Source organism: Xiphophorus maculatus, chromosome 7, assembly GCF_002775205.1.
Source record: "Xiphophorus maculatus strain JP 163 A chromosome 7, X_maculatus-5.0-male, whole genome shotgun sequence".
NCBI classification, from domain to species: Eukaryota; Metazoa; Chordata; class Actinopteri; order Cyprinodontiformes; family Poeciliidae; genus Xiphophorus; species Xiphophorus maculatus.
Window position 1 is genome coordinate 18166029 of NC_036449.1, and position 13313 is coordinate 18179341.

At 36.7% G+C, this 13313-nt stretch overlaps 2 protein-coding genes across 3 annotated transcripts in view; both read right to left on the bottom strand.

Annotated features, from left to right (window-relative positions):
• tanc1 (tetratricopeptide repeat, ankyrin repeat and coiled-coil containing 1) overlaps nt 1-6232 on the bottom strand; it is a 104828-nt gene extending 98596 nt beyond the window's left edge. For both annotated transcript variants that reach the window (XM_023336943.1, XM_023336942.1), the window contains exon 1: nt 6126-6232. The gene's annotated coding sequence lies outside the window, so the exon portion shown is untranslated. The remainder of the gene's footprint in view (nt 1-6125) is intronic.
• Nucleotides 6233-11255: 5023 nt separating this feature from the next.
• dapl1 (death associated protein like 1) lies at nt 11256-13107 on the bottom strand. The gene is made up of 4 exons (XM_005805319.3): nt 12964-13107; nt 12059-12140; nt 11868-11934; nt 11256-11754 (listed from the first exon to the last, which is right to left on the bottom strand). The coding sequence occupies exons 1-4, from the start codon at nt 13031-13033 to the stop codon at nt 11638-11640; spliced, it is 336 nt and encodes a 111-aa protein (XP_005805376.1). The 5' UTR covers nt 13034-13107; the 3' UTR covers nt 11256-11637.
• Between the last annotated feature and the right edge of the window lie 206 nt (nt 13108-13313).

The following is a 13313-nucleotide window of genomic DNA, read 5'->3' on the forward strand; positions in this document are numbered from 1 at the left end:
CATTTCAACAGTAGCTTTATTTCTTTTCATTTAAATTATTTTCTTTTAATAAAAATTAAACTGAGGCAAAACTCACACCTAATTAGGTATAGCAGAGCAAAACCAAACATGAAATTTAAAGGGATCCACATTTAATAAATCATAGGAACAGACTAGGAAGAAAGTTCAAATTTTCTTATTTTTTTAAAGTTGCTTAGACAACAGAGCAAAATAAAAAATCATGAAGGAAAGTACTTTCTAGAGTTTCCCTCAGAGGACACTTATTCTTAATCCTACTTAATGCGCAGGATGAATACTGATATTCATCAAAAAAAAACTAAGTACAACTTGTCATCTAACCAAGTGCTGACAGAAATCTATCAGAGAAAAATAATTCTTCAATTATGTAGAATTTGACAAGCTCCCTTTCTAAATTAATTGAAAACTGAAGAACATCTTTTAAAATCACCAAATATTTTAATGTTTTTGGGGGGGTTTTGGACAGTGTTTTCTCAAATTTCATAAATTTGAACTTCATGGGATTTACTACAACCAAAACACATTATCCCTGATGAGAAATAACTGTTAGCTATCGAGAAGATTGAGCATTTTTTGGTTGTTTCTCACGCCTAAGACGGTAATTAAAAGCTGCCTCAGCTGTAGCAGTGACTAAACCTTTTCATCTGCAAGGTTTACCTCTAGAAAATTTGAAACAAAGCAATCATGACTGAATCACTTTGTTACACCCCATGTAAGAATAAAGAGAGACAAATGACTAAACTGGATTCATTTATTTGTCCTCCTCTTTTCTTCCCATCTTTAACAAACAAAAATGCACAACTTCATTCTTCATCCCCTCAAGAGAATTGCTGCCACTACCTTCTTCCATTTCAACATATTAAACTTGATTGCACTAGTACTGATTTGCAGTACACAGTTAATGAAGCTCTGGAGAGAAAAGGAAAAAACAAAACGATGGACCACTGAAACTTCAGCTAAATTTGACATTTGCCTCCTAGGAACTCTGGTATTTGACCAAGAGTAAAACATTGACAGGAATGTTTTAAAGTCTAAAAGGAGGTTCCAGCAACAAACCATTAATGACATTTTAGTTTTTTTTAGTGAGGACGTTATTTATTCACCTCATCGTTCATATCAAGAAAACCTTTTCTATCACTAATCAATTCTTCCTTTATCAGTTAAAATACAATCAAAAACTACAAAAAAATTCTATTTAAATATCATAAATTAGGTAAAGCTAGCACTGAAAACACTAAACAATACAATGGTTTTATAGCAACATTATTGCAGAAACATAGTTAACTGATGGGGCAATCTAATAAAGCCAAATGAGATCTTTTTCATTGATTCATTGTTACATCAAGAGTACATCCAGCTGAGGACAAACATCTTGTTTGCATGCCTTCTTTGTTGATGACTGATTTATTAGTAGCTCAGTCACTCATCTTAATTGCCTCCTTCCCACATGCAGAGATTAAGACCAGAGGAGCATTAAAGGAACCAGAGAACACATGTTCTACACAACAGTGACATGTGGAGATGGTAAAATTGTTAACAAAAGAAGGACATGTTCAGTTTTTAAGAGCTTTATCTGCAACAGTCTTCCTAAGAGATCACACATATGTTCTGCAGTTTGTGTGTTGCACACCAGCAAAGCAAGCTACCCATATTCTCTTTAAACTCTATGGATTACAGACCCTAATATGCATCTGCATCCCAAACATGTTTTCACTGAACAAATGACTATATTAATGTAACAAGTGGTTAAATTAACACCACTAATCAGTGCTCTCCTAATCTCCCCTTGTCCATTTCTGGGAGTTTTAGAAAGTCTGAACTGAAGTGTAAATCAGTAACAGGTGCGACTGAGAGATCCTTCCAAACACAAGTCAGAGGGTAAACATCCACATATGGGGTCTTTGGATGTGTCCATGTTGAACCTTCTTCATGGTCATCAGGACATTTAATCCTATAGAAGATGGCTCCATCTTTATGATGGACCATCACAAATATGCCAATGTGGAACAAGCCAGCAATTTAATTGCCAGCAAACATTTTCTACCATTCTCGTTTTTAACTTTTTAATAAGTGGCAGAGGGTTTTCTCTGATCATACACACATATGGTAGTGTAGAGATGCTGTTCCTCCACCTGCTGCTGTGCACTGCCAGACAGCTGGTTAAAAGGACTCCAAATCATATCCTAATTTACACTTATCTACTTGTAGACAGTAAAGGAGCACCAGCTCTGTTTTGAAGCTTTGAGCAGGATGTCCATTAAGCATCTGACTTCTTGTATATGTGTGACTCCATAAAAAACAAAACTGCAAAAGGTTTTGCACAATAAACACGTTGAAAATATTACATCTAGCTGGTGTTCACAGAATAGTTTTGCCTGAAGGAAAAGCTTAAGTAAAATAAATGTTTTAGCATTAATAATTGAACTTTTAAGTAAGTTTGAGGAATAATCTTTTTTTTTCCAGTTTTCTGAAACAATAGCATAACTTTACACATTCAGGATTTGACATTTTCAGGTTAGACATAATGCCATATGTTTTAGTTATCATACCATAAAATGGGGGCAATCGGTTCAATTCAAAAGCACAACAAAGGCTTCTGTAAGACATTAATATTATTACATAATACCATTTTTTTCAAAAGGGGCTTGTTTATGATCCTCCATTCCAAAGCTGTGAATACTTTCCTGAGGATCAACATATTTTGCAAACAGAAAACCCAGCATAGCAGACGAGAGAACAAAAACAACCAGTAGGGAATCATCAATTGTGGCTGAAGCTTTACAAATAAAAATCAATAAATGATTTTTGAGTTTGGCTTTGAGGCAAACTGACAGATAATATGTTAAAAGGTACAATGAATAATAATGTGATCGCACAAGTTATTTTTCCTATTTAAGTTGAAGGCCATTGTGCTCACTGAAACACTGACTTATAAAGAATTTCAAAGAGTTTTCCTCAGACTGTAGCTCACCAAAGCAAACTGAGATAAAAGTAACATAATTCGTTTAAAGCAGATTAGAGGTGATGCAACATAATGCGTTCCAGAGTAACACTCTTTGCTCCATAAAATACCACACAGTCACATGGCTAGGCAGGAGCAAAGATGTTTGCCCCATCTACAGCAGGAATCCGCATCACTCCACTAAGCGGACAAACTTTTTAAATCTGGACTTTCTGTTTGGGAGAAGCTGTGAAGCTGCCTTTGAAGGACAAAATCATTCAGCAAAATAACAGCAACGACTCAGTATGTACTTTCTGTCGGGTCACTGGTTCCCATAAGTTTCCCTCCTCAGCCATCACAATGCAACTTGGATGCCAGCATCTTTTATTGGCCAGTTGGCTGTGGACCATGGGAACCGGGCTCTGCATAGACTGAGAGGGAAAGACACCCCCGTCTTCCCCCTCTCTTAACAAGATGACTGCTCTGTAAAGCAGGCATCTTCCAACAGACAACTGGGACAAATCAAGCTTTGGCACAAAGGCATGCAAATCCATTCTGATGGTTTCATCATCTGTGTAAAATTAGATGAAATTATACTAGAAAGTTAACACAGCACAGTCACATGATCTGACCACAATGGTTTTCCGTAACATCTTTCCCACCTGTTGAGTTTCTAATGAAAAACAAGCTCTGTCGAGGTAGAAAGACAGGAAGTTGTACAGACAAAAACTTTCATAAATCTGATCAGAGAGAACTGTGAATCAATGAATTTATGAGCTAAAATCAAAGTCAGCTCCCTTCTGATAGGCTCTTTAAAAACGCTGAAACACAACTTTGATTTTTAGAGTACCAGACTGAGTACCACTCGTTATCTGACAACAACCAGAAAACTGCTCCGGTTATATACAGGGAACCTGTCTGTCGTCAAACTTCAATGACTCAGTTTAAGTGGGTGGACAAAATTACTGTACTTTAACCCTCATATAAATCTGGGCTGGCTTCTGCTTTTATAAAATGCCCCATCCAGTCTCAAAATACAGACAGGGATGAGCATCAAACAGGTCAGCACAGTTGGAGGAAGTATAACCAGTGTCTTCAAATATCTCGTCAGTGAGGCATTAAAATTACTATTTCTCTTTATAATAATATGAATCTAACTAAAATGTCTCAATATGATATACTTATATAATTAGTAGTTCCTTTAAACTGACACCAAGTTAATGTTTGAGAGCAGTCAGAAGCAGAGCAACTTTGACTTGCTGAATCTTGCCCAGTAATAATGCCAGAATCAGATTAGTGTTGTTGAGCTTTGTGGGAAATACAAACTCTAAAATTTCAGATCTAATAACAGATAGATTATCCACCAAATAAAATAACTCTTAATTGCAGCACTAATATTATTATTGCAGCTCTAGTTTTTATTTGTATGAAGCAATCACCATATAATATCTATGATCTCTATTAAATAGCACACTATTAGTTGATGCTTTGATAGAAATTAAAAGTAGGAAATAACAGAAAAGGTTGCATTTTTTTTGTTATTTTGGTATTTTCCCAAACACATAAAGGCAAAGGGGGAAAACAGCGATTTCAATCACTGGCCAGCTGATTAGAGGATCCCTGCTTTCTTTTAAAATTTGTTCTTATCCTTTGGTACATCTAATAGATTTTCCCTTGTATGAACCCAAGCATAGTGTTTCTTGTTATGACTAACCCTCAGTCAAAACAAGCAAAACCTATGATGCATTCATGAGGCATCATAGACTAGGAGGCTGAAGTCTTTGTAGATGTTCTGCTGTCTGGGTTTTTGACTTCTTTTAGAAGACTATTCAATAAACAATGTATGAAACATATATTTTTGTTTCAGTGTACAAAGTACCTTACTATCAGTACATTTGCAGTTTTTGCTCCAACTTTTGGATTTGTGATCTTGCAACTGGTTGTACTGTCGGCCTTGTATTTGCCATTGAAGGTTGCAGTTTAAGGAATTTCTGAATTTCAAAATAGTATTCAATCACAAACAGGGTGCTGATGGAGGGCAGTTCAATTGCAGTTCCACTAAATATGTGATGGTTAAAAATTCATTTACAGAGCAACAGCAACATAAACATAACAGTGACACAGAAAATTTATAAGATCAATCAGTGCCAGCTTTTCCAACCAAATGACAAACATTAATAGGTGAGAGTGTCATAGTTTGGAGATGCTTTGCTGCAGCAAAATCTACCCAGCTCAGCATTAAATATTCACTGTAAACTGTATCAGAGGGGGCACGAGGAAAACTAAATAAACAAGTAAATAAAAAATTAAAATTAAGCTAAAGCGGAATGGAAACTGTGCAATAGTAATTACGGTACTCAAATATGCAAGTTGGTCCAATAGATGACTAAGTGAGATTTAAGAAATGTGATGATTCAAGCCAGAGTCAAAGCCCATATCTTGATCTCCTTAAGGTGTTGTTGCCATGACTTGAAACCGACTAAACACATCTCCAAGTGGAAATAATTAGGAGGGTACGGTGTCCTCACTCTGACTTGACAAGCTCTTTTGAAAGATGAGATTTACTTTAGTTGCTTAAGTTCAACTAAACCACTTTATACATATAAACAAAAATATAATTAAGCCTCACTTTGGAAATATTTTTAATAGAAAACTAAATATTTAGAGGTGTGTCCTCACATTTTTCACACTGCTGTATAAACCACACTCAAACTTATCCAGAGGAATGACCTAATTTAAACTGCGTTCGTTAATAAATAATCCAATTAAAGCACTGCTACTTTGAAGACTTGTATGCGCAACGCATTTCTTCATGTTAGCGTCCTAAGTGATGAAACAGCGGTGAAACGCTTTCATTTAGCGCCAGTTTTGGAGTTTGAATGGTGTGTTCGCTGATGTTCAAAGCAAACTCAGCCTCAAAGTTCAGCGAGTTTTATAGCTGAAACAAAAAACAACGAGAATCTACAGAAACGAGGCAGAAGTATTTAATTGGAGTTACAGTGAGTCAGCTGTCTGCCCTGCTGCATGGCTCCTCAATGGACATGTCTCGGCATTCCTCCTCCTCCTCCTCCTCACAAACTTCCAGCTAAAACGTGACACATCTCCCCTGAACTCTTCACACACCCTCCCCGCAACAGTCTGCAAAGTAGCACTTTTAAAGTCTTACCTGGTAAATGTCATGGAGATCACAGTGCTGGAAAAGGGGGAAGAAAAGTTCTCCCGGTTCTTACAGCGTACTTCCACGCGAACTCAGTCCCAGACCCAGTTTGATTCAGCAAGGTAGACTAGGAGCACGCCGGACTCCTCCTTCTCCTACTTTTTCTCCTCCTCTTTTCCCCGCCATGAGGTCATCTGGAGGCAGAGCTCAGTGAACAAAGTCCCCGTCCTCCCTCCTCTCACTGGAAAAGCCTCATGGACATGAAAGGAAGCAGGAGATAAAAGCTGCAGGGTCACAGGAACAGAAATATAGTATATAGTTCACACAAGATTTCCGGAAAAAAAAGGGGGGGGGATTAAACTGTTATTCACTTTCCTGATCCCAAATAAATGCAAGTTGTAATACAATTTTAGCTAAGTTTGTGCGTGGAAAATTTGTTATATATTGTTTAAAGCTACTCACCATTGTTTCTCTGAAATCAGTCACTTTCTTGATATAGGTAATCATCTAAAAAGCAAGTTATAAAGGTCATTTTTTTTGTTTATTTTATTATTTTGTGAATGTTGTAAAAAGCAATCATAACTCTAGTGACATCACATAAGGCTGCTGATCAGCTTCCTCCTACACACTTGTGTTTTTCTAGCTGTTTTCTCCCCTTTATTCCCAGTCCATGCCTGTTTTGGTTGTCAGATTTTACTAAGAAAAATGTGGGTATTTGATTTAGTATTTTGAAGTACAACATTTTATAAATATTGTTATACTGCACACCTCAGCTTGTACCTATCATTTACTTTATGTTGCCCGTGAGGTCACTGTCCATATAGCGTCAGGAGATTGTTTTTCAGCATTAGGCACATAATGCAATAAAAAAGTATTTTTTGTTATGAAATCCATATTCAAACTCATGAAAATTCAAATATGTATGTATTCTACTTTTAATTGTTCAGTGAATGGGGTGGGGGGAAAAAATAGATGGGACAATGTTTTTAATGTTTGGTGTTCAGAGGAACCACCGCCTCCTACAGTTCCAGTATATAATAGCTGCAGGCTTCAAAGAATTAGAGCAACCAAATTAAAATGTCTGCTTATCCATATTTTACCTGAAAAACTTTTTAGTCAGTGTAAGAGTTTACATTTTACAACCAGAGCGTATGTTTTAAAATAATACCTTCTTTTTCATTACTGGTTTATTATAAAAGTATCACATCACAAAATATACATTGGTGACATCATAAAGGCAAAAAGCAGCAGAAGCAAAAAGCAGAGATCGTCTGAGTATGTTTTGATAATTTCATTTTCTTTAATGAATGTTTTCAATATCCATTTTTCAACACATATTCTTGTTCAAGCTCTTAGGAATTTTTATTTATGTCATTATTTTTTACGCTTTTGTTTAACCATATTTGTTTTACGATAATAAAAGGTATTTGACAAGATTGACCCTGATGTGAAGTGAAGAAATTGTGTCTTTCACGTGAAACTGTACAATAGCCGTAATCAGTTGCTCATCTTGAAATATGGAAAAATTCTGTTATTCTTTCCCTCCCTCAACAGTTTATATGTGGTTATTAGTTTCCATATGAAAAGAACATTTAAATATTATTTTCTACTCATCTGCTTTTGACCAATAAGGATAAAATCAGCTGTATTTCAAAGCCTGTATGATGAGAGCTTTCAAACAGCACAATATACAGTACAATGGACCATTGGAATTTTTTTTAACAAATGTACAGTTTTATGTGTTTTAAACACAATAATAATACACATGCAATGTGTTGGTGGGCAGATTTCTTCACCAAAAGACTTTTGATGATCACAACAGTGGTAAATATGCACAGAAATCAACCAGATAGAAAAACTGTAACTGGGTTATACAGTTATGGAAAGTGAACAGTTTACGTTCTGCGGGCAATCGTCATTTTGTTCAGCTTTTCTATCCAGAGTGGTTCATAATATGGCTTTGGGACTCATCTGAGTCAAGCTTTGACTCAAAGATTTAAGTCTGAAGCCCTGGAACTCAAATATAGCTTCACTTGCATAGGTTCATTTTGTTTCCACAGGCCCCTTAGGTAGCTTGATTTTTGTGTGATCTGTGATCAAGCCAAATAAACAAAAAACAGAATTTGCTTCTTATTTTTTTCCTTCAGAGTCCTGTGGGACTCTTATAAGAGCTTATAAAAGCTTGGAATCAAAACAAAAAAAACATTTTTTTGTTTTTTCTAAAAATATGTTGTTTTAGAAAAACAACATATTTTGCTAAATGTTGTGGTGAAATCTTTACTTCTTTGAAAAATATATCATAGATCATAGCAAAGAAAATCTGTTAAAAAACAAAAATACCCATGGTTTGCATATGAACAATATCTTCAAACACATCTGTTTTTCATTTATACATTGAAAAAATGTGTAGTCATGCCACAACAAATAAAATATATAATAGTATAGTAATTAATCATGCAATGTATGCTCACATAATATTTATATATGAGGCCTATATGAATATAAGAATTTACCAGGAAAAAATGGCCCTAGATCAAATTGTGCTTATTTCAACGGGTCATTGGTTGAGAGGCCACGAGTCCATTGTAGGTCAGACAATCATGCACACACACACACACACACACACACACACACACACACACACACACACACACACACACACACACACACACACACACACACACACACACACACACACACACACACACGCACACACCCACAAGCACACACACACACACACACACACGCCCCCATATACACACACACTCACACTATTAAGGGCAACTTACAGAGACCAGTTAATGTACCAGTCACCATTTTGGACTATGTGATGAGCCTATAGTACAGGGAGAACAGGTATGTTTTATGTGAAACCTTCGTATTGCACTGCAGCATAGCTAACTAATGCATCCCAACTTCTTACATTTACTCTGTCCTTTCAAGATTTTCAAGCACACAATAATACAATACAACCTTCCTTAGCGAACACATTGCTTCTGTGTTTGAAAAAGAATGTATTGCTAACAGTAGTTAGTTTGTCACTGAAGCTCTTCCCATTGTTTTTTTAAAAATGGAATATTATAATTTTGGATGTAGCTAGTATAGATTCAGTATCTCCAGGTGGATCTGAATCTTTTCAACCAACCTATTCTTTTCGCTCTTGATTGCATTAACAGTTAATGCTCAAATTAACTGTTAATGCAATGGACTGTAACAATATGCTCGATTGTCATACCAAGTCTAAGAAAGATGTAAAATTAGCTGTTACTTTTGTGAATGTATATAGGAGTGTTTAAAAAAGAGCATTATTGCCTGAAGTGTGAACAACCAAGGTGTCTCTGTAAATCCACCCATGCTGTTCTGTCCTGGTATATGGTGCCCTCTGGAGGTAATATAATTGTATGCAATTTGAAAGAATGATGGGAATATGTCAGCATCATATTTTTCTCTCTATCATCCCTTGTGACAAAGCCACCACAGGGGGGGGGGTTTCTCTGCCGTGCCGATGCGAGTTCCAGGGCCCCTCATGGGCCCTCACTGGCAGTGAAATGCCCCGTGCCTGCAGGTCAGGGGACCACCGGCTGCTCTGACTCCTCAAACAGACCTGAGGAGGTCTCTCAACTTTGCACACAGATGGCATCAAAGGCGTGTACGAACAGCATGAAGGTCACAGAGGGTTCTGATGTCAGCACATTGTGTTCACCAGGCGACTGTTGGGTTTGTTCCCAGCAAACAAATGAGCAGATATTGTTTGTGGATCTGTTCACAGAAACAGAAATGAGGCAGAGACTTCACAAACACATTTTGGGGTTGTGTTTTGATGAGCTAATGTACTTTCAAATTTACAAGGTTTTGACTAATCCTGTCACATAGAGCTTCAAAATGAGTGTCGCCAAAAAGAGTCCTACAGGTTTCTTATAAAAGCTTGGAATCAAAACAAAAAGGTATTTTTTTTATTACATTTATTATACAAGAGGTGGGATTACACTACAGATAGGTTTACAGTTCATAGTAGAGCCACACAACCATCCACAAACACACTGAATGAGAAGATGCAACCTAACATGCCAAACAGAATATAATTCTTAGAGTTGTAGAACAAATTTTATGGTGTGATTTTTTTTTCTTCTGATTTGCCACTAAAAAGTGGTTCTGATGCAAAACTGACAGTCAAATAAATTTTCTTGAATAGAACTGAACATGAAAACAATCAGATAGCAATCAGATTTTGTTGTGGTAAAAATCAGAAACATCATTCTGTATCTCCCCATTTTTTCATGGTCTGTTTAAGACCCTTTCTTTGGGATCTATACCCCCCACCCCAATACTTCAGAAATTACTTATTTTACTTAGCCTTAACAAAGCAAATGGCTTAAGCGCAAATTCAAAGCATCCTTTTGTATAGCATTTTAAAAATTCCTTAAACTTTACACTCTTTGTCCTTGTAAATCATAAAATTGAATGATCTGGCTAGCTGTCACATGTCAATATGTTTAAAAGATCAAAACTTCCAAGTCTTGCATTTTTGCCAATCAGTTATTCCATGAGCCTCTGCAACAATAGCTAAACAGTTCTAATCCAAATATTTTTTGCAGATTTCGCATGGAAGGTAAAATCTGAACATATTTTATATCTTTTCTTTGTGTCCACTTGACTATAGTTAATCCCTAATTTTATATTTAACCAGGAAAGTCTCACTGATATGAAAAACCTCTTTTTCTTAGATCTGGTCAAGAAATGGCAAACGTCAACTGTCCTCTCAGATTCCCTCTTGCTAAAACTAAGCTAGCCTGTTAAAAATCTTCGACAGCATTTTCTGCAACACATTTATTTTTTAGAAACCTGCATGATTTACTTGTCAGATGTATTGCCCAGGTTTATGAACATAAACAAAGAACTAAACTTCCATTTGACATCGAATATAGTGTTCTCCACTCAGATTACTGGCTTATGCTGAGCTGATCCAGTCATTTCAATTCCAAGTGTTGGAGCAAACATGCACCATACTTGTAGGGTACAGGGTTAGACGTACTGTATGCATTTTGTTGTCGGTCCCAGCTTAGAAATTGTATTTTGGCTCCATCTAGTGGTCATCTTGACTCAATGCAAATTGCACACAAAAGACAAAAAAAAAAAAAATCAAACTGTGATAGCATATTTATTTATTTTTATACAAATCTACAATGAAGAGTTATACATAGACAGCCTATAAACAAAAGAAAAGGCTTTTTAAGCTTCACTACATGCCTCTAATCCATTAATCAACTTACTTTAACCCATTTCCCATGCATTTTCCCACAATAAGTTCTCAAGCAAAACTATGACATTTTCAAAAAGATACAAAAAACGCTGATCTTCATGATTCTTCTTCAAAAGCTTAGCACAAAAGGAAAGTTGTTTTTCTTCTTAACGGTAAACAGCTTAAATCAGCACCTCACAGAAAACCTGCCATTTCCCCTCAAGAGTTTAACGTTTGACAACAGACTGAACACAATAGACTCTGGGGTATTCTTAGGCAAATTCAAAACTTCCTGGGCTGCTGGATGCAGAAGTTCCGGGGGCAGTGAGACCTTTCCACAGCAGGGCGCACCTTGCTGTGCCTCACGCTCACAGGGGTCTCTGGAAAGTCATGACTCAGCTGTAAAATACACAAGCAGGGGTTTTATAGTTAGCAACTATGGAAATCTAGATGAAGTTAAATTTAATTAAGCAAGCCAAAGAAATAGATTCGTTTTCTCTTTTTTTTTTAACCTTGTCAAGAGTCCCAGTCAGAAGAAGCCCAACTTGTTGCATCCTGTTGGAGGTGGCAAGAGACCGGCTGCACAGGTTTGAAAAAAGAAAAGAAACACAAACAATATTCACTTAATTAGCCAAGGCTTCTTAATTTAGTCAGGGTGGTGGCGTGTTCAGTGAATTGAGGGTTGTATCTGAGTTTATCAGACCTCTTTGTCTCTTTCTCAGGAGTCCCATGGGCAGATCCATCCTCCAGGGTTTTCTTGGCAACTCGTTTTCCTCCTGCCTTCACTAACGACGATAAAATATAAAAGGGGTGTTTATTTCAAATCTCACTATATGCATTAGATATATAAATAAATGTAACTTTTTTTAAAATGTGAAAATCTTAAGGTATTCTGCTGCATTACTTGAAAGTTTGAAAGAAAGAATGAGTTTTAAGACAGTGGGCGGGGCTAAGATGGATACAGAGGAACCAATTGGTTTGCAATAAGGTTTTCGCAAGGTGAGTATTTGACGAGCCCAGAGTCATTTCGAGAAGGACTGTAGCAAATAAAAAAATATGTAGTGAACAATTTGTTTCATCTGAGATGAACTAAACTGTTTTTAGTTAATGGATTTCTGAAGTTTTGTGCATTTCAATATTTTTGTGTATTTAAATATTTGCACAGGTTTTATTTTAGCTGCATGTTGTATAAATAAATGAGTAAAGTTATATTTTGGATTTTGGCAGATTTGCCCCTCGATGCATTACTGAGAATTAGAAACTAAGCTGCTCAGTAAACTGATTAACACCTTGTGTGCAAACTGCGCCTGCAGGAGCGGAGTTGTCACGTTTTTACGCCACAAGGCCTGCCTTTAAAATGAAAAAACATCCGCCAACATCCGGACGCTTTTCAGAAAAACGTCTTGCAGAGAGGTAGATGAATAATAATGCAACCCAACAAACAAGAAAACCAGAAATATTTCAAACCGCAGCAGTAAGGCCGAGCTAGGGTTTGTTTTTCTGCATGACTGTGTATCTGGGTCAAACGGCACAAGAACAAAAACGCTTTGGTTAAAACTAAAACAACAAAACAAACACCTATAAAAGTTGATGTGAACACATGTTTACCTGCTGGTGGGTGCCCAGCTTTGAGCAGACGAGCCTCTTTTGCTCCAGATTTGGAGAGTTGTTGCACCATTTTGTGGAAAGTTTCCGCAGCGCAGAGAAGATCCGCAGCAAACTGCTGTGAACGCCCACTCGCTTGTTTTTATGCTCAAACGCGGAGGAGCGACCAGCAGAAACTGCAGGAAACCACAGACACGCCCATCATTTCAAGCTTTCTCTGTCTCCCTCTTTTTAAAAACAAACAGATGTTGAAACTATTTAAGAAGAAATGAAACCAGAAGAAGCTGTTCTCAAACACTCAACCAGTTTGTTCCACTCTTTGTTAATAACGTGTAGTTTTATTTCAAAAGTCG

Coding starts and splice junctions, on each gene's coding strand:
- dapl1 (XM_005805319.3), bottom strand. CDS start 13,033: ATGGTGCAACAACTCTCCAAATCTGGAGCAAAAGAGGCTCGTCTGCTC. Junction 12,141..12,963: donor AGCTGGGCACCCACCAGCAG/GTAAACATGTGT, acceptor TATCGTCGTTAG/TGAAGGCAGGAGGAAAACGA. Junction 11,935..12,058: donor CCTGAGAAAGAGACAAAGAG/GTCTGATAAACT, acceptor AAACCTGTGCAG/CCGGTCTCTTGCCACCTCCA.